This window comes from Vipera ursinii, assembly GCF_947247035.1.
Source record: "Vipera ursinii genome assembly, chromosome: 1".
Taxonomy (NCBI): Eukaryota; Metazoa; Chordata; class Lepidosauria; order Squamata; family Viperidae; genus Vipera; species Vipera ursinii.
Genome location: NC_139512.1, coordinates 332,893,290 through 332,914,376, shown reverse-complemented (window position 1 = coordinate 332,914,376; position 21,087 = coordinate 332,893,290). Strand labels below are relative to the sequence as shown.

General features: G+C 39.5%; 1 protein-coding gene across 1 annotated transcript in view; it reads left to right on the top strand.

The window, feature by feature from the left end:
• The window catches only part of LOC310650021 (L-gulonolactone oxidase-like), a gene marked incomplete at its 5' end in the record, with an annotated part of 36,327 nt that extends 19,613 nt beyond the window's left edge, over positions 1-16,714 (top strand). Inside the window, 7 exons of the mRNA XM_083378856.1 lie at positions 1,327-1,512; positions 8,116-8,223; positions 8,893-8,969; positions 10,665-10,814; positions 12,180-12,344; positions 14,256-14,346; positions 16,569-16,714. Coding sequence (XP_083234982.1) covers positions 1,327-1,512; positions 8,116-8,223; positions 8,893-8,969; positions 10,665-10,814; positions 12,180-12,344; positions 14,256-14,346; positions 16,569-16,697 — 906 coding nt within the window. The 3' untranslated portion in view covers positions 16,698-16,714. The remainder of the gene's footprint in view (positions 1-1,326; positions 1,513-8,115; positions 8,224-8,892; positions 8,970-10,664; positions 10,815-12,179; positions 12,345-14,255; positions 14,347-16,568) is intronic.
• Positions 16,715-21,087: the final 4,373 nt, after the last annotated feature.

Sequence of the window (21,087 nt, the reverse complement as noted above, 5' to 3'; positions counted from 1 at the left end):
TGTATGTTCTGCTTCAAAACTGTGAGACACTGTGCCACTGATTTTCAGCAGTTGTGGCCACTGACACTCTGAAGATTACAGAGAAGTGGGCCCATGTAGCTTTGGGGCCACTGATTTCCACATCACCATTACTACCACAGTTTAAACCAGCTTCATTGAGAAATATTGTTGGCTTGGCTCATAGAACTCAGTAAAACAATAACCCATATTACAGATAATCATCATTCAGTGACTGTCTCATTTAGCAACCATTGGCAGTTACAACAGTGATGAAAAAGTAATTCTGTGACCAATCATATTTCCAACCTTTGCGGGTCTATAAAGCAAAGTAAAGGTAATGTCAGAATCCATTTATATTTCATTTCTAACTCTCTTTTCTGTGCAAACCCAAATCTCACCACCACCACCTCTTGGATTCTGCCATTCCCAAGGAGGAGAGGGAATAAACATGGGAGTTTATTGCTTTCACTTCCTTTACTTAGATGTAACTTTTTGTTTATTTTGCCTGCCTGTTATCCAATACAATAAGATCAATGAGAAGCATTTTCCCTCTCATCTTACAGGCAACTAAGAAAGGGGGTGGTGGAAAAAAACTCCTCCAGGATCTGGTTTGTTTCTCCGGATGGAATGTGAAGGGGTTGGATTGATTCTGCTACGAATGGACTGATGTTTCTTCTTTTCCTACAAGGGGCTTACCATCTGGAACTTGGCTGATCTGGAACTGACCGAATGAACTGTGGGGTGGGGCTTGCTTGGGGACATTTAAAAATATCGATCTGTGAAGGGATTTCTCAGATCCTGTCTATTATAGCCTCTATCATCTATATCTTAGTAAACGTTCCTGCTTGGATAATCTTGTCTTCAAGAGGTTTTCTTTCTTAAGATGTGGATTGAAGTGGATTCTGACAAGTAAAGTAAGATCATAAACACAGTGACAGTTTCACTTCATGATTGCTTCATTTAATGGCTGAGTTGCCGGTACCAACTGCGGTCACCAAACGAGGACTACCTGAAATATGAGTTCCTGCAGCATATTAAGGAACAGAAATGTTGATCTTGGGTCTTTTAAAAAAGCCATCTCAGTATGTTGTATATATGTAATTATTAAATCTAGCCTGGTTAAATTTGATATGTGAATACAGACTATACATTACCATTGTAACTCATGGTCCTGGGTCTACCAGTTGGGCAGGTTGACAGATATTGCTTCTTTCATGATGGATGCATGCAGGCAAATTACAGTAAAGCAGAACTCTGTGTACTGTACTGTGATGGGTTTGATCTGATTACTAGATTCAACCAGATCCCTTGCTTTTCCCCTGGCAGGTGGTGGCCATGACACTGTTGACAGCTTCAGGGGAAATTCTGGAATGCTCTGAAACTGTGAATCCTGAGCTCTTCCGAGCAGCATGTGTACATCTGGGTTGTTTGGGCATCATTCTCACAGTCACCTTCCAGTGTGTAGCAGAATTCTACCTGCAAGAAACCACCTTCCCTTCTACACTCAAGGAGGTAAGCTCAGATGCTACATTTAGGAAGGACAATTAAAGACAATTTTGAGAGGCACATGATGTGCCTGCGTGGCCAAAATGCCATTTGATATTTTAATGTCTGAGAAAAATCAAAGCTGCTAGAAAAATTCTACCAGCATGCAGCGGTAATTACTTAACAAAGTATTCTTTCTCTATGCACAGCAGTCTCAATGGATCTAACTTGTTAGGAAATCTTCTAAGCGGGGAATCCTAAGTAGGAAAATTAAGTTTCTTTTCAGGGAGGTCTTTGGAAATTATTTCTTAGTATCTAAAATGTGTATGTGCATTCCCCATGTGTGCCAAAGATTTTTATCTCTTCTTTTTCCACTGATAGGAAAGAAAAATGTATATTCAACATATTTATACTTGAAAAATTCCACACTCCCATGTTATCTTTCATAAAACAAATTTCTGACAGACTTTGGTTACAGTACAAATGTACTTTATTTTGTATCAAGATTCTTGTCTTGTTTGCTTCTAAGATAAATGGAAGCTGTTCACTCTCCATTTATTTATTCAATCTATGTGCTGAATATATATTAAGGGAAGATAGATTGGAAGAACATGAACATGGATTTAAAATTGGAGGAAGAAACATTAATAACTTGCACTACGCTGATGACACTAAACGTGAAGCCCAAAATGCAAGCTCTAGTAATAAAAGTTTAGGAGCACAGTGAAAAATGGGGCTAAAATTAAATATAAAGGAGACCAAACTAATGACAACAGGTAGAATAACTATCCTTATCAATAACACTTAGCACTTACATGTCACTTCATAGTGCTTTACAGCTCTCTCTAAGCAGTTTACAATGTCAGTATATTACCCCCAACAATCTGAGTCCTCTTTTTACCAACCTTGGAAGGATGGAAGGCTGAGTCAACTTTGAGCCGGTCAGGATCAAACTCCTGGCAGTGGGCAGAGTCAGCCTGCAATTCAATACTTAGAATTGACAATGGAGATATCAGAGTATTGGATAGCTTCTGCTTTTCAGGATTAACCATCAACAGTAAAAGAAAAAATAGTCAAGAAATAAGCCATAGACTAGCACTTGGCAGAGCAGCAATGAAGGCCTTGATAAAGATATTTAAATGCTATGATGTATATATAACTACAAAGGTCAGTATCATGTTAGGCATGGTATTCCTGTGACAATTTGTGGAAGCAAACATAGGAATTTGAAGAAGAATGTGAATATTGATGCTTTTGAACTATGGTATTGGAGGGGACTCCTGAGAATATTGTGGACAGCCAAGAAAACCAACAAATGGATCATTAAAGTGAGACCCAGAGTTCTCACTTGAGGTGGAAATGACCAGGCTCAAATTATCCTACTCTGGTCTCTCTGTCTCTGTGACCTACAAATAACTTACAGCAGCCTTTTGTAGACAGATGGGCTGCTTTCCAAATTCCCAGCCACATTGTCAAAAGGGACTCTACTGTCCCAACCCATCTGGAGGGGGACAGCAGGGAAAGGTTCAGATGAGAACAATTTGCCTCATAACTTTGCTCAATTCATGCCACAATTTTCCTCAGAGGAGAAATGACAACTTTTAAACATCTTTAGTTTAAAAGGTGAGGTGTGGTATGCAAAACTATTCAGGGAGTAGAGAAAATAAATAGATATTTTTCTCTTTTTAAAGTGAAATTGTCCAATTTATCTGACTAGTGGAAAGTTGTCTTTGATACAGCACACAGGAATTTCCTAAACTGGCTTTCAAGGACACTTAGTCCAGTATGGAGAATAAGTTTATTCCAAGGATGGTGCTGTTACTGTTGCAGACTGCCTAGTGTTCATGCAGTTTTCATTACTTAAATTTTATTGGCAGTGTGATTATCATGTTTTAATCCATATTTGACCCAGGCAACTTGTGTTTGTGGACAATTGATAAATGATGGCAATGAAGATAATGAAAATATGTAGAAATAGCTAGGAAGAGCAGGAAGGTGGCCTAGAGGTGAATATGCTCGCCTCCCACTTGGAAGGTTCAGAGTTCAATCCCAGACAGTGACAGATGTTTCTCTACTAGGGCACATATCTGCTGTGAACTCTGCTTAGGCGTAAGGAAGAGCATCTGGCCAGTAAACGCTCAGCTCCATTCAGTCACCCCACCTCCATCCCAATAAAAGGGATTACAGGGTCATAAAAAGTGAAAAAAGGTAGGATGAGCCCTCTGAATACCAAACACAGATGACCAACTGCAAGAAAAGTCTACTACACTCATATCCACTGTTAAGGATTACTTAATAGGTCTTTGATGCAACCATCAAGCATAGATTTTCTCATATACTTTTTTCAGGAAATACAGAGACCATGAGTGGTCAGCAGTTACTGAAACTGGCAGCATATAAGAAATAGGGGTGAATGGGCCAATTTTTCAAACAATTGAATTTTCTCCCTTCTCATTGACTTTTTTGTTGTTGTTGTAGCTTTGAAAGACTTAATGCCTTATAAACATCTACATCTCTGTATCTCTGTATCTCTATAACTATACCTACAGCTACAGTTACATCTATAGCTATCTGTCTAGCTATCTAGCTATCTAGCTATCATCTATCTATCTAATTTAGACACTACCCATCTCACTCTTAGAAGAACTATAATTCCCATAACTCACAGCCAGCCCAGCAATCAACCATGTTAGATGTTTAGGAACCACAGTATTGTCTAATAAATCTGGCAAGCACAAAGCATTTGAAAGATGGTCCATGTTAATGCTTAACTAAATGAATGTATAATGGATTAATCCAGTTGCAATTAATTACAATAGTGGAATTAAACCTTCAGAACAACTGAATCTCTGACCTGATACTGGCAAAGGAAGGGCCATTAATAAGGGAGACTTGTCGGGCTTCCTATTCTGATTATAGGTTTCCAGAGGCACTAGGCTGGATACTGGAAACAGAATGCTAAGAAGACTTTCTAATTCACCAAGGCCAAGTTGGATAAGAAGCAGCACTTCTTACTTTAAAAGAGGAAGGGCGGAATCCAGATGTCCAAAAGACATAAACCTGAACCCATAATTTTATGAATGACCTGGATCAGGCATTATGTCACTGGGAAATACTGACCTTTGATGCAGGAGGTAGTGGTTTCACATCTACATGTATTCCCTGAATCAGAGTGGTCTCTTTCTTTCCTCTTCTTTGACTGGTTTTCAGCAATTCCATAAATATGCTTGAATATTACATTGTTTACCCTCAAAGCTTTTCCTGTTCCCTGAAGCAGCTAGAGAGAGCAAAATTAAGAAAAATATTCCCCCTCCCCAAATTTTTTTCCTTTTCTTTGTGCCATGATTTTCTTTGGCACATGTATATCTCATTTTTCTGATTTTGCACAGATTAGGTTGTACAAACAGATGCTATTTTTACATGAATTATTGAGCTTCACTGGCTGCTCACCTTCTTTGTCTCCATGGACCATTCGTTTTTTAAAAAACAACAAGTTTTATTGGTTTTCCAGTTAAAATCTACATATTTAGAAAGCATCATGGTGACTGGGTAATCAGAGATTCAATAACAGAGTTTTCAGTACATAATTCAGGTTACATTATCAAAACATCCTTCTTAATTTCCCTTAACATTTTATACAACCAGTTTAAACTAACCATTCTTGTCCAATATATTTTACTCATCCTTCAGCTCCTGCATGTAATTTGTGCTTCTTAGTTCCCATGGCCTCATAGGCATAGGTTCAAGTGAGAGAGATTGCAAAATCAGTGGTTATTGTATTCTTGCATTTTGAACGTTTTCTTTCCTAGGTAGATTTCAACAGAAATCTATAGTGAGCTACCAAACATTTCCAAATGGAAGGCAAAATTTCCAGTTTAAGATGACTAAAAGCTGGTGAGAACATAATGGCAAACCAAATTCCTTGGCTGCAGAAAGGAACTGCTGTGCCAAATCTGCTATGAATCATATTGTGAAGTATGCAGATGACACGGCAGTGGTGGGTCTTATCCAGGATGACAGTGAAGATGCTTATAGGGAAGAGGTGACAGCTCTGGTGAACTGGTGCAATAAAAGTAACCTGGTTCTAAATGTTGATAAAAAAGATCATTGTAGATTTCAGAAAGAGCCAGCATAGTCATACTCCACTCAGTATCAAGGATGCAGCTGTAGAGATGTTCAACAGTATTAAGTATCTGGGGGTGCAGATAACTAACAATCTGAGTTGGTCTCTCCACATGTCATCCTTAGTGAAGCGTGCAAACCAGCATCTGCATTTCCTAGGTCGGATGAAGAGAGCACATCTTTTTCCTTCTGCCCTGGCCACTTATTACAGAGGCACAATTGAAAGCATTTTAACAAACAGCATCAACTGCCTGGTTTGGTGGCAGCAGTGCCTCAGATAGAAGCTCCATACAGAGAATGGTAAAGACAGCCAAGAAGATCATAGAAAGCTCACTCTTTGGTATTCAGGATGCTGCTGATAAGTGTTAAGAGCTTAGAGCTCAAAGCATTGTTAGAGACCCCACACACCCACTTTACAGTCTGTTTCTGTTGCTCCCCTCTGGGAGGAGGTTTCGAAGTATTTCTAGCAGGACTACCAAATTCTGTAATAGCTTTGTTCCCTATGCCATCCGTCTGGCAAACTCACAAGATTTGTTTTTCCTCGCCATGCACATGTATACATAACCTGAACTAGACTGTTGTTTCTCTGTGTCATATAATGTTTGTGGGTATATATGCATAATTCTGTATTTATTTATTTATTTATTTCAGTCATATTTATGTAGTGTATATCAGAGGTGGTGACCCTTTGAGAGCTGCATGCAATGAAATTTCACTTTAATGTATGCCAATTAGTGTACATTCAAAGTGACAATAAAGTTATTATTCTATTCTATTCATTCTGTTGAGAAAACTCAACCTATTCTTTGGCAATGATTTGCAGTCAGAGAAGAGGGCAGGGTTTCCTGAGCCTGAAAATTATTCCAAAGGTTCCTCCAGTGTAAAACGTTTGAGAGAGGCTGATCTAATGTGGTCCTCAACTGTGTCAGTTTCGCTGCCAGTTTATTTATTTATTAAGATTTTTATCCCATCTTTATTACTTTACAGGTAACATACATAACACTCCTTCGTCCTATTTTCCCCATAACCATAACCCTGTAATCTGGGTTGGGCTGACAGAGAATGACTGGCCCAAAGTCACCCAGTCAGCTTTCAGGTTTAAGGTGGGATTAGAACTCACAAGTCTCCTGCTTTCTAAGCCAGCACTTTAACTGCTGCAGCAAATTGGCTATCTGGTTTATTAATTCCGCAGTCTTGGCTCCCATCTCCAGAGCAAAGGTGTAAGCTTTCACATAGAAAGAAATTCAAATTGCTGTGTTTAATCAATCTCTCATTTTCTATTTTAAAAAGCCATTTAAAGCCATTTTTAAACCAACTTCACGGAAGGAAGCAGCAATTAATTCATAAAACAACTACTGATCATGCACAATGGTAGCATGAAGTTTCACTGATCAAATTTTGCTAGCAAAACATTTAGAAAGTGGGGAAGAGGGAATAACAGAAGGTGCCCGAAATGTTTTAGTGTAGTTTTAAGCTGTAAAAACTGTATTTTATATACCCTATATAAAACTCCCATGTGAATGTTCTTGTTCCTCTGAAATATTTTTGAGCTCTTCATATTGATGAGGATTCTCCATAGAATCCTAGAGCAAGAAGGAAGATTTAGGCCACCAGATCTAACCCTCTACTCCAGCGTTTCTGAACCCTGGCAACTTCCACAATTCCCCAGCCAGTAAAGGAAACTTCAAGCTGCCAAGGTTAAAAACTACTGCTCTATTCAGGGCAGGAACCCCAGTTAAACGTCCCCAGAAGATAACTGTCCAGCCAATGAAAGGGGTGACAGCTGTTTTCACTGTTGAACTATTCTTGCTGTTAGGAAGAGTATAGACTGTTTGTGTCCTTTTCTTGCAGCAAATTAATAGGATGGGGAAAAATCATCTTTTTGCAGAGGAGAAGCAGTGCTAGTGTGATGATTAAAATATTGGATTAAAAGTAGGGAAACCCAGGTTAACCTCACCAAGGAAGCTCTTGGGGGGGGGAGCTGGTCATTACTACTCAACCCAACTTACCTATTTCACACAGCTGTTGCGGTGAGTAAAAATGGAGGAGAGTATGATGCATGCCTCCTTGAGGATCACAGGGGTGTCAAACTGCCAGCCCACTGGCTGGTTTCATCATATTGAAGCCATGCCCACCCCATTGCCGGCAATGCAAAAAGAGTCACAATACATCGCGACATGTCACATGATGTGGTGAGTTTGACACCCATGATTTAGAGCATGGGTGTCAAACTTGCAATGTCACGTTATGTGTCGCGGCGTATTGTGACTTTTTTCCCATTGTCGGCAATGGGGTGGGCACGGTTTTGGCATGACGCATCTGGCCCCTGGGCCGGCAGTTTGACACCCCTGATCTAGAGGAAGGGTGAGAAATACTACATTCATAATTTTACTCTTGAACATTAATTATTTAGCATGTCACACAGGTGGCCCACCAAACTAAAAACCTGAGCAATATCACCCAATTTAAAGATGTATCCTTTCAGCTCTGAATTTGGACATCTTGCAGGTTCTTGACAACCTAGAAAATCACCTGAAGAAATCTGAGTATTTCCGCTTCCTTTGGTTCCCTCACAGTGAAAATGTGAGCATCATCTACCAAGATCATACCAACAAGGTGAGTTCATTCTATCGTGATGAAAGTAATTTATCATTAACTTTATTTGAGACAGAAAACTAGGGAGGCAGGGATTAAGAACATTCCAGTTGCTATGGGGTGACCTAAGTCTTACTCATTTCAACAAGACTTCCAACAGAGGGTACCCATTATCTTTTTTTTTCTATTCAACCTCCCTCTTGGGTAAATCATAACTGTCATCACTTTATAGATCAAGAAGTTACATATAATCTCAATACAAATAGGACCTTACAATGCTAATCCCTGTCAACTGTTCCCAGACCATCTCAAAAGCTCTCAGTTGAGAGAGGCTAGTCTATCCAGTAAAATTAAATGATTAAAGCACTGGACTTGGATCAGACAGACCCAGCCATGAAATTCACTGTGTGAGTTTGGATCAATCATTCAGTCTCTCCAACCAAACTACTTCACACCTCACAAGGTGGTGGCTGTTGGCGTAAATTGAGGGCAGGACCCCGTATAAGCCCCTATATGAGCTCTGAAAAATAAAAGATGGGATATCAGTGCAATCAATCAATTCCATGTTGGTATATACTGAGGTTTATGATGACCTGAGCAATAAGTGGTTCTCACAGTACCATGGGCTTAAAAGTCAAATCCCCAGCCTTCTGAAAAGTTCATAAAAATCCAATACTCTTGCTTTTGCAGCCTCCCTCTTCCTCAGCTAACTGGTTTTGGGATTATGCCTTTGGATATTATCTGCTGGAGTTCTTTCTTTGGATCAGGTTAGTTTCTACATCTCTGCAATACAGTGAAATTTTCTTGCCTGGTGGATGGAAGGACTGCATTTGTCTTGTTCATATCTCAAAATGTTCTGCTTCCAAGGAGGTTTTCTATACTGGTTAACTTGGGTTGGGTTGTTTTAGTTGTGACTCAAGAATTTATCCACCCCTTCTCTAAGACTTCAAAAATGAATTAAAATATATCAACCTTGGACAGAATATTTGATATTCTGATTAATTTTTACTCCTGGAAGTCAAGGGATTTCATCCCACACTATTAATCAAGCAAAATTACTCATAGACAGACACATGCAGAATCTCCTACTACTGTTGTAAATCTCACTCTTTATTCTAGTAGTGTGATAGCCAAACTTAGGCTGTCATCTGGTGGGCAGAAGATGAAATCACCTTTGTGAGGTTGCTGAATTGATACAGAAAAAAAATTGCTCCACCCACTTACAGTGGCGATGAGTGCACCATTGGGAGACTTGAAATAAGAGGGTTAGGGATGGGTTGTCAAGGAGAAAAATCTATGTGGTTGCTTAGGAGTTGAAAGCAGCGTGATGGCACATCATCCACCCATCCATCCATCCATCCATCCATCCATCCATCCATCCATCCATAAGCTGTTGAAAAGTAAAGTCATTTGCATGGTGTTCACAAATTGAGACAATATTCTTGGCAACTGTACTAAAGTGGTTTGCCATTGCTTTATCATTATTATTTTTAATTTTCAGTTTAGACCATAGGCCAGACATTTCCTGGTGGTTTCTCATCAAATCAATTGAGAACTGTCTTTGCATAGGTTTTCAAGATCAGCCAAGTTTGGTTAGAGTTTTCTCCATAATTGTGCTATTTTATTGAAATCAAGGGCCAAATAACTATGAAGAGTGATAGCAAGGTTTCTTTGCCTGCTAGAATGCATCCAGGGAAATAATGAATAAAAAAGTTGATTACAGGCCCAAGTCAAACCTCTCCAGTACTTTATTTATAGAAAGCTGATGCTTCTAGCCTTGTACTTAACCAAGAAGGAGACCATGGAAGAAATGCCAACAGCTCTAGCCATATGTTGCCACTCCTAGATGGATTCCTTTTCATCCTTTTTGTAAGCTACAAAAAGACTCCACACAGTGCTAGTCAATAACTTCTGCGAGATGAACAGCATGCTTAAATGCAACAATAGTGAAGGCTTTTATTGCCTATCCAGCAAAAGTCTTGCACTACAAAGCTCTCTTTAATGACTTCCAGCATTGACTCCCCACCACCACTGCCCCAGCTGCTTCTGCAAAGTAGGAATGAGGGAAGCAGAATTTCAGAAGCTCAAGATATTTTTCAGTCTAGCCCAGGAATGTTTGACTAGGGGCACTCATCTTGGCCATGGCATCAGGAAATTATGGGCAAAGCAATCACATCATATCTGGATTATATCAGGTCGGGGAAGGGTGGTCACAGAGTTGTAATCAAAGATTTGGAAAGTGCCAAACTGGGAAAGATTTTCTTTCCTGACTGCCAGGAGAGGAATCATTCCCCATGCAGTCTGAGGAATTTTGGGAGTTGAAATCCACAGATCTTAAGATTGCCAAGCTTGAGAATCAGTGCTGTAGCTACTGTATATCATCTGAGGGCTTTGGCTTACAGAGCAGGTGTTCCAGCACTGAGCTAGTCCTTCTCAGCTTATTCTTTCTCCTTCACCTTCAGCACATTCCTGCCCTTCTTGGTAGCTTGGATCAACCGCTTCTTCTTTTGGCTCCTCTTCACTGGCAAAGTGGAAAATGTGAATTTGAGCTACAAAATCTTCAACTATGAATGTCGATTCAAGCAGCATGTGCAAGATTGGGCCATTCCCATGTAAGTCAAATGGGTCTCTCTAGATTCCACAATATCTGTAGGATATTTGACATTTAACATGCAGACCTCTACCATTAAAATTTAAATCTATTTCACTGTGTGTTCATGATCCTGTTCTCCCTGAACTGTTTGAGACTGAGAGTCAGTTTGGTGTATTGGTTAAGATGTTGGTCTAGAAAGGAGACTGTGAGTTCTAGGATTTTATTAGGCATAAAAGCCATCTGGGTGACTTTGGGCCAGTCAGTCTCTCACAGAATAACCCAGTACATAGGGTGGTTATTATGGGGGAAATAGGAATATTGGGTATGTTCACTGCCTTGAATTGATAATGTAGGATTCGATATATATATTGTTGAATATACATATAGGATAATGTAGGAATACACACACCGACACAGAGTTGAATATACATCTAGACTAAAATATGTAATAATAACTCCACAGTACAATGAACTTAAAGGTTGAAGAAGAAAAGGAAACAGGTCTCTGAGATCAGGGAAGCCCATCATAAATGTTGCCTATAGTTCCATACAAGGAAAAAGTCACCATATAATCATTATCTTACAATACTGTAAATGAGGTTCCAGTGCAGCAGGGTGAAGAACTGAAACCAGACCAAAGTAGGCTGGATGATGTCCAAAGTATTCAAGGAATAAGAAACAGAAAACAAGTGAAATAAAATTTATCATGCCCCTTGCTAAAGAGTTATTCCTCAGCTGATAAAAAGGCCATTAGAGGACCCATCCCAGCAACTGTGATGAGAGGACATCAGGATCCACTCTTTCTGGCCCTTGTCATTCAGGTCTTGACTCAGAGGCTCAGTCCGTTCCATGTTTGCTGAAACAAGACCTTACCGTGAAGCTTATCTGACATGATGATCACTGTGATCAACCTTGAATTCAGACTATCTTTATTACTTTACCTTTGCCCGTTTGATGTATAGTCTTGTAATTGCAAATTGGTTCCATTCTGGTAACACTTTCAAATACGGAAGATCATCTGTAGGGTTATTATTTTATTATTTTTATTTTATTTTTATTTTTACTTCTTTTATATTGTGTTTTTATGTCCTGTAAGCCACCTTGAGTCGCCATGTGTGATTAGGTGGCAATATACATTTTCTAAACAAACAAACAAATAAATAAATACCGGGGAGTTTAAGTCTCTTCCTCATACTCTCTCCCCCATCTTGTGTTTAATTGTTAGGCCATCAGCAATACCTGTTGGCCTAACAATTTCTGGATTCCTTGTCCAGGGTCATCTCTATGGTTCCTACAACTCATGAGAAGGCATGGATAGTGATGGAAAGATATCTCCATTCTAAAAAACTGTATGATTTAACCAGTGAGTCTTTTTTTTTGGTAGTGAAAAAACAAAAGATGCTCTTCTGGAACTAAAGGGGATATTGGAGACCAACCCCAAAATGGTAGCCCACTATCCAGTAGAAGTGCGCTTCACCCGGGGGGATGACCTCCTCCTGAGCCCTTGTTTCCAGAGGAATAGCTGTTACATCAACATTATTATGTACAGGTGAGAAGGGGACAGGCATAACTGGAGAAGGCAAGCTGGGTGACTGGAGGCATTGTTTCTTTCAATACCAATGGAAACTAAAGTGAACCTTAATTAACCCTAGGTCAAAAAGGCAGAGCTTATTTTTTTAAAATTCCATTTATATCCCGCCCTTCTCCGAAGACTCAGGGCGGCCTACAAGCTTAGCAGTAGCCTTCATTCTATGTATATGCCTGCTTATTAGGGCTTTCGCCCCCGCCCCCCAAGCGGCATTATTACAAAGTCAGCTTATGGCCCCCAACAATCTGGGTCCTCATTTTACCTACCTCGGAAGGATGGAAGGCTGAGTCAACCTTGAGCCTGGTGGGACTTGAACCTGCACTAATTGCAGGCAGCTGGTGTTACTTAAGGAGGCATTAGCCCACTGCTCCACCAAGGCTCATGACTCCTACACCTTCCATTCAACTTTAATGGAAGTCTCTAGCAGAGCACCTCTGTTTTCTTTCTCAGAATCTCCCATCTATGATATTAGTCTGGCACAGAGAGAGCTTCTGAGGAAACAAGGGTAGCTGCCTTCCTACCAGTAGCCATTGTTTTATTTCCAGAAGCTTCCTCCCTAGGATGCTCAAGGTGGTCCATAGGGTGTTCTTGGGGGGTGGGGGTGGATGGCAACCACCAGAAAAGCACCCTGAAGAACCCACACTCTGGCAGTGAGTTTACACTTCACAAGCATAAATCAATATAATACATGAACTTTGCTACATCATCATCATCATCATCATCATCATCATCATCATGATGAAGCTGAGTCTCAGCTGCAAAAGAAGTAGTGGTACATTCTGACCCAATGCTTGTCAATGACATTCAATATGGTCACTCTCAGTAACACATATCTGTTGTCTGGAACAATGCTTTTCAGAGGACTATCTGAACTGGTGGTGCTTGTTGGTGAGATGAACGTTTACTGGTCAATTTACGCAGCACTCCTCCAGAAGTGCTGGAGAGACAGGTTTCTATTCCTCAACACCCACTTTCCTTCCCTACAAAGAGTCATTTTAGAACAGCCTTCCCTGTTCAGATTTACTGAAAATGCAACTACCAGAATTCCTGGCCCATCAGAGATTTCACAGAGCTAAAGTTCAAACATATCTGGAAGAGCTCAGGCTAGAGATCATTCTACAAACTACTGCACATATGTAAATTCAGAAAGTTAGACTGAAACTTTCTTGTGGTAGAAGATTGGAAGCTCTTCAAGATGTCCCACCCCCTACAATGATCTCATCATGCCTCTACTACTACTACTACTGAATATATAATTTGCATTTGCAATCATGCTGACAGGAATCCAGCAGCATTACCACATTACAAAATGTACATGACCTCTCTCCTCACCACTACTTTTGAACCACTATTCTCCCCCCCCACCCGCTCCCTGTTTCACAGATGGCTGAAAGCAAAGTCACCCAGTGTTTATGGCATATGCACTTTCTGTGACTTACTGCCTTCTTGCCTGAGCTAACAGCCCTCCCTCTCATGCTCGGCTTTGTGAGTTAAAAGAAAAGAAAAAAACAAAGATTGTTTAACCGTGCGGGCTTGCAGGATCTTGACTTGTTGGGAAAAAGCCAGGTTAAAACAAATGTCATTCCCTCCCTTAGTGCTGAAATAGCACTAAGCTACTGAGTACTGTAAATCAAACAAATGAGCTGAAGTTGCTCCTTGTGAGCTAAACAGCAAGCTAAATGTATCTGAAATCCAGGCAGTACGAAGAATCCACATTTAAGGTGCCTTCAGGATGACTTCCAAATGGGGGTGATGGTGGTCGTGATGTGGCAAAGCAGAAGCTTCCCTCTGTAATGAGCCACTCAAATATGTTCTTTAAGAGAGAGTCATTCAGTCCCTATTCTCACTTTCTGCTTCTTCCTCTTTCTCAAGGCCTTACGGGAAAGATGTTCCACGCCTTAACTACTGGCTTGCCTACGAAGGTGTCATGAAGAAGTTTGGAGGGAGACCACACTGGGCAAAGGTATTAGGTTAATTCCTTTTCTTCTAGTAAACACAGACACTTTTCCCCTTGCAGAGTTAGATCATTTTTGCACATAAAGAACACAAACCAATTTTTTTAAAAATAGCAATAGCACTTAGACATATACTGCTTCACAGTGCTTTACAGCCCTCTTAAAGCGATTTACAGAGTCAGCATATTGCCCCCCAAATTCTGGGTCCTCATTTTACCAACCTTGAAGGATGGAAAACTGAGTCAACCTTGAGCTGGTGAGACTCGAACTGCTGGCAGTTGGCAGTCAGCAGAATTAGCCTGCGGTACTGCATTCTACTGTACCACCATGGTGCAGTCATTTATCAATTAGAGAGACAGCCTGACTTGATACGACTATTTCCTGTGTGCTGTCCCAAAGTTGGGTACCATACTAAGATTGACTGTTTGCTCCATAATTGTTCTTACTAAGTGCTGGCCTTGGACCCAACTGTGTCACAGGGCTTTGTCAGACTTCCCACCAGATATAGCAATAAATCTCTACTATGTAGGGATTCATCCATACATTTAATAGTGACCTCACAACAGAACTTTCATATGTTCAACTCTAAGGGTCTACACGGATGGATGTCACAAGATCTGCAAAATAGCAAGTGTGCTATGATTGAAGCCCCAGTTTGTCTGTATATACATGAAAAACAAGTGGAGCTTTAATCATAGCAACACACTCACCATCCTACAGTTTTCAAAACAGGCTCCAAGCAGGCCCCTGCTGAACCCAGCTTAGAATAACTGCTTTATTGCAGAAGTCATATACATGAAGAGGACACAGAATTCAGCAGCTCCAGGGTTTAAATCCCAAACCTTTTTTCCTACCTTTTTAAAGTCAGTACAGTTCTGATAATTCTTTTGTCAGTCTTGAGATAGGAAGACTAAGGCATCTGCTCAGGGCTATGTAACAATTTTGTTTGGCTCTAGCATTGTTGGTTCCTACCACAATAGCTTCAGCTCTTATAGATTTGGAGTTTTTGACTATAATTAAAAATAAAATGAATATGAAAATTAGTTGATCTAGGTCCAAAAAAAAGAGCAAACTGCTCTGAAATTTCAAGGCCATACAATTTCAAGGGACCTATTTTCTTGCACAAGCTAGGCTAAAATGCAATATTTCTTTAAATAAAAAGTTGGCAGGAAGACTACAATATCTCTATGATTTTCCAGCCCTTGCATTGCATGCACTAAAACTGTGACACAGACAAATCTAAAGTGAGATTTGAAATAAGTGAAACTGCTGTCTGGCATTGCAAGATCAAAGTCCCACCCATTTTCCCCACACTGTACTGCATGCTACCACCTTGACATTTTTTTCACTGTCTCTCATATGAACATCCCTGATGTCTTTGAGAACTTCTGCCTCTTGGCTTATCTTAGAAGGATGTAGATTTAGATTAAGAAAAACATACTACTGATAAAAGCTGTACAGCAATAGAGTAGACCGCCAGGGGAGATGGTGGACTCTCCCACCGGTTTGAAGGCGTTTGAAGAGGTTGAATGCCCACTTTTCGATAATGCCACAATAGCGGATCCTGCATGTGGAGCAGATTATCTTCCATCTCTTAAATTGTATTTTTCTATTTTTTCTCACATACATGTATTCAGTGTGTCCAATTGAAAACTATACAAATCCACAACTCTTCTCTTGTATCTTGCTTTAAAATATTCAAACAAATACATAAACTTTGAAAGCAAGCACTGAACTGCAGATAGCAATCTTTCTATTTCCTAAGAATGCCTCTGGCATTTATTTCCAACAGTATGTTGGAAATATAAATTGTAGTTCAGATTATGAGATCTTGTTATACTTTACAAAAACAAAATCAGGCAGGGAAGAAATGTAGCAGATGAGGTATTGGTAGATCCTCTAAGTGTCCCTAGAAGCTATATTAGAAACTGAGAGATTACAACCAATTCAGGCTAAGTACTTTAAGCAGACTAAAGTAAGACATGCAGATTGATAGATGTATATATATATATAGACTGATATATTTTACAGTATCATCCATCTGTAGTTACTATCAGGAATCATTGAAGGATGCTTACCCAAAGTTTGGGTTACAACTTGCAACATCCATAGCCAATATAATCACATTGAGAGGGCAACAGGTGAATTATTTCTGGGTAGATGTTGTGATCCTATACTTGTTGACATCATTTTCAAGACCAGTATCATAAAATGTATTTTCTGTCACCAGGCCCATACATGTACCCGGAAGGATTTTGAGAAGATGTACCCAGATTTTCAGAAGTTCTGTTGTATTCGTGAAAAACTAGACCCCAGAGGAATGTTTCTGAATAGTTACCTGGAGAGAGTCTTCTATTGAGGGATTCAATAGAGAAGGTGATCATGACATGGACAAGCCCCTTACTAAGGAGTTCTCTGTGGTTATTCTGGTTGGATGGATAAACATTTATTTGCTGGGATCTGATGCCAAACCAAGTTGCAAAGAGGACATTGCTTTTAGATTGCCCAGAAGTGCATTTAAATGTGTTGGGGAAATGGAGGAAAAAGTAACAGAAGGGGTAACATTTTTGCATCAATTAAAATACAATCCACTGTTCCCCATTTTCTTAAGAGAAATAATAGTATGACAATAATTGTCATTTCCCAATTCTTTATTCACAAATTATTTTGTGACCCTCTGGGTGATTCCATACTGCTGATGCTTCCATTCCATTCTCCAATTCTTAGAAAGAAAGAATTACATGATTTGCAGTTGTCTTCAAACTATCCAATTTTGGTATGATCACCAGCCTTCTCCTTTTAGAAGTCAACCATGTTATCCCTATTACACTAGCCAAATTCTGCATGGTTGCAATGAAAATGAGGCAACAAGTGAGACAAAAATCTCTGAACATATTTTATTTCATTTGCTTTATTCTTTTGGGTTTAGAAGGTGTTCCATATTTGTATTTTCGGTTTTGCTGAACTTTGGTAAAGGATTGTTGCTATTATTTCATAGGTAAAGGAAGCATCCCCCTTATCTACATGCATGATTTATTAGAACATGGATCTGTATGTATATTCAGGTTTCTATTCTACAATAAAATCCAGATGAGCCCACAATCAAAATCAAAAGAGATCCACCTGTTTATTAGATGGCATTACTCTCCTTTCTGTCTTTCTAAGGTTACTCCTCAAGACTATCTTTTTTTTTTGTTCTTACATTTTTCAGTTTTGGAGTTCTGACTCCTCCCCTCCAGTCTCTCCTTAATTTAAGCACTTTGATAAAAAAGGGGAAAGGATTTGCAGGAATAATGTAAATTTCCTTAATGATACTTTAAATGTGCACTGTAAATGGAATAGGGTTGGTGGTAGAGTTTTGAATAGTAGGTGGTGGTGGAGTAGACTGAGAACTGTATGCCAGTGAATATGACTAGAATTGGTGGACGAGCTCAGAATTTGTACTCTTCTCTTCCAATCTACCACTAACCATGTGCCCATTGCCACTACCCTGTATGCACAAACTTTCACCACATTGCCAGGCTCCACAGTGTGAACCTGGAGGTCACTTCAAGAAGTTGATTGCACTCTCTTAACACAAAAGTGCCATCCCTTTTTATACACACCCTAGTTTAAATCCAGCATTTGTTTTTTTCCTATCTTTTTCCTTTACTTTTCTCCAGCTGGGTTCTAGATAGTAGATGGCTGTTGGCACAATCAGCATTTCTATTCAGGGAAATCCTAGCCCTCACCGCATACCATGGAAAGAAGAGAGTTAATCCATGTGGCAAAGTCCCCTATAGACAGAGGAGAGGAGCTGACACATGAGTAACAGCAAACAAACATTGGACTCCAAGGATGTAGAAAACCTGCTGCAGACTCTTAAGCATTCAGGGTCAAGGGCTGAAAACAAAAAGCCCTTCTTTAGCAGTCCAGACAAAGCATATAAGAGAAAAATCCTCAAATATAAAATATTCAAACTAAGTGAGAGAAATGGGATAGGCAGCAGTAGTTAGAAGCTTGATATCCTCCTTTACACCAGCAGACTCACTGGGCCTCCCAGCCTCAGCAAACAAGACAAGTGACAATTCTCTACCTTTATTCCCATAAGGAATAGAACAGGGGTCTTCAAACTTGGCAACTTTAAGACTTGTGGACTTCTACTCCCAGAATTCTGGGAGTAGAAGTCCACAAGTCTTAAAGTTGCCAAGTTTGAAGACCCCTGGAATAGAGGAACCAGCTCTATATAGTGCCTGACAAATCAGCCCGGTCTCAACAAGGCAGCATAGACAGGTGACAAATTAGTTTTTACAGTCCTTGATAAGGGAACACCCAGCAATTCCTTTATCTTCTCTTTATCATTGTGCTCTGGTATCTGCCATTGTCCCTAACCTTCTTTTCCAACCCTCACATCTGCCCTTTTGGCAGACCAGCCTGTGACCTTAGCCAGCTCTGAGCTTGCAGATACTTACAATCAGTAGCTGTGACTTACTTACTAGGAATCTGATGTTTTAACTTTCAACCAAAGGCCCGCTGAATAATAATAATAATAATAATAATAATAATAATAATAATAATAATAATAATAATAATAATAATAAGAAGAAGAAGAAGAAGAAGAAGAAGAAGAAGAAGAAGAAGAAGTTGTTGTTGGAAGGGACCTTGGAAGTCATCTAGTCCAACCCCCTGCTCAGGCAGGAAACCCTATACCATTTCAGACAAATGGCTGGTGAAGATGTCACCAAGCCTGGTGATGAAACACTTGGAAGCTAAACTTGGAGAACAAACCACCACCACTATCTACCATCCGACAAATATTTTCTATCATTTCTAATCTGCTTTTTCCTTTCACATTTTCCCACTTCCCGTTGTCTCCATGTAAACAGTTCTCCCTCCACCAAATAGCTGGCAGACTATGGAGATCATGGTTTTTATGATGTGTGAAATAAGGTGACCTTCTGTCCATGCTTTCCAAACCTCCTCATCAGTACTAGAAGAACTTGCTGGAGCATTTGAGGCAAGTGTGTAATGGAATTTGCAGAATTGGAATGAAGTGGCAACATTCATTGAACATCTACTTTGGCCCTACAGAAGGTATCCAATTTATGCACATTGCCTGTAAAGTTCCCATACTGTTTACTAAGGGAAACAACTTTTTTAAATCTAAGGTTCTCAAAGTTCTATCAGAGGCTACAGAAATGAAGTAAGACCATATCATCTTTCCAAATATAAAGGTCAATATAATGCAAAGTGCAACATTTGGTTCTGCCTTGCACTAAACTGAATTGTTACTTTTGGATTTCTTTTGAGCCAACTCAGCTGCTTGAAAACTTTTCTTGAACTGCCTATAATCTAGTGAAGGGTGGTTCATAAGAAATGTTTTATCAATATTTGCTTTCTATTCTGTTATCACTTTGTCAACATTTGATTCATTTGAATGAGCAAACTTCTTAATCCTCAAAATGTGCACTACTTTATTTACTCTGCCCCAATGAATGTAAACTGGACTCTTTAAGATCATTCTTGAAGGTGTTTAGTCACATGGGGACAAAATTTTTCAAACTAAATATAAACAGTAATTCCCCAACAATTCCAAACTGCGTATGTAGTCAAGGCTTTCCCATAGAACCTCAAAGGCTGGATTTTGCCGCAGTAATATTTAGGAGAAAACACCTTGCAAACTAAACTTCTCCTGCTATGTTTAGCTTTTCTGAAAATAGGGATATTTATTTACATACATCTCACCTTTAAGGTGGTAAACATATCCAACACTCCTGCCTCCTCCTATTTTCCTCACAAACACCCTGTGAGGTGGATTGGGCTGAGAGAGTGATTGGCTCAAAGTTACCCAGCCAACTTTCATAGCTAAGGTAGAACTTGAACTCATGGTCTCCTGCCTGGTGCCTTAACCGCTAGACCAGACTTGTCAAACTCGCAACATCACATGACGTCACGAGATGTATCTGGACTATTTTGCCATTGCCGGCAGTGGGGTGGGTGTGGGTTCCGGATGACGCATCCGGCCTGCAGGCCAGCAGTTTTTGACACCCCTGCGCTAGACCAAACTGGCTCTATTGGTATTTTTCTGATGGCTGCATTAATTCTCCTTTCCATGATGCCTCTTCCTCTTCTGTGGAAGAGCAGGCTGCTTATAAAAATTGCAGGCACCCATGTGGCCTCCCTCCCATGAGTTTTTCCCCAGCATCAGAATAGAAGAGTTGCCAGTAAAACTACAACTTTGAAACAGCTGGGGAAGGAAAATGGAGGAGATGTATGTTTTAGAAGCTCTGCAACCACCAGAAAACAGAGAAAAGTGCCAAATAAATGGAGGGTTTTTCTTTCAAAAGGAATGGATGGTCCAAAGGAAAAAGAAGTATAGAGGCCCAGCAAAGCATAATGTAGAAAAGTGCAAGTATTCTACACGTTAGCCATTAACAGGGAAAGAAAAAGCAGAAGAAATCCCAGAGAAGAATTAAGGCAGAATATATATATATATATATATATATATATATATATATATATATATATATATATATATATATATATATATATATATATATATATATATATATATATATATACATACATACACACACACATATACATATATATATACACATACACACACACACACACACACACACATATATATTAAAAGCATTGCTAGTAGTATTATAGAGAGTAATAGAATAAGGGTAATTGAATAGTAATATAGTAGAATATAATGATTATAATAATAGTATTTAATTTATTTAATAGTATTAATAATA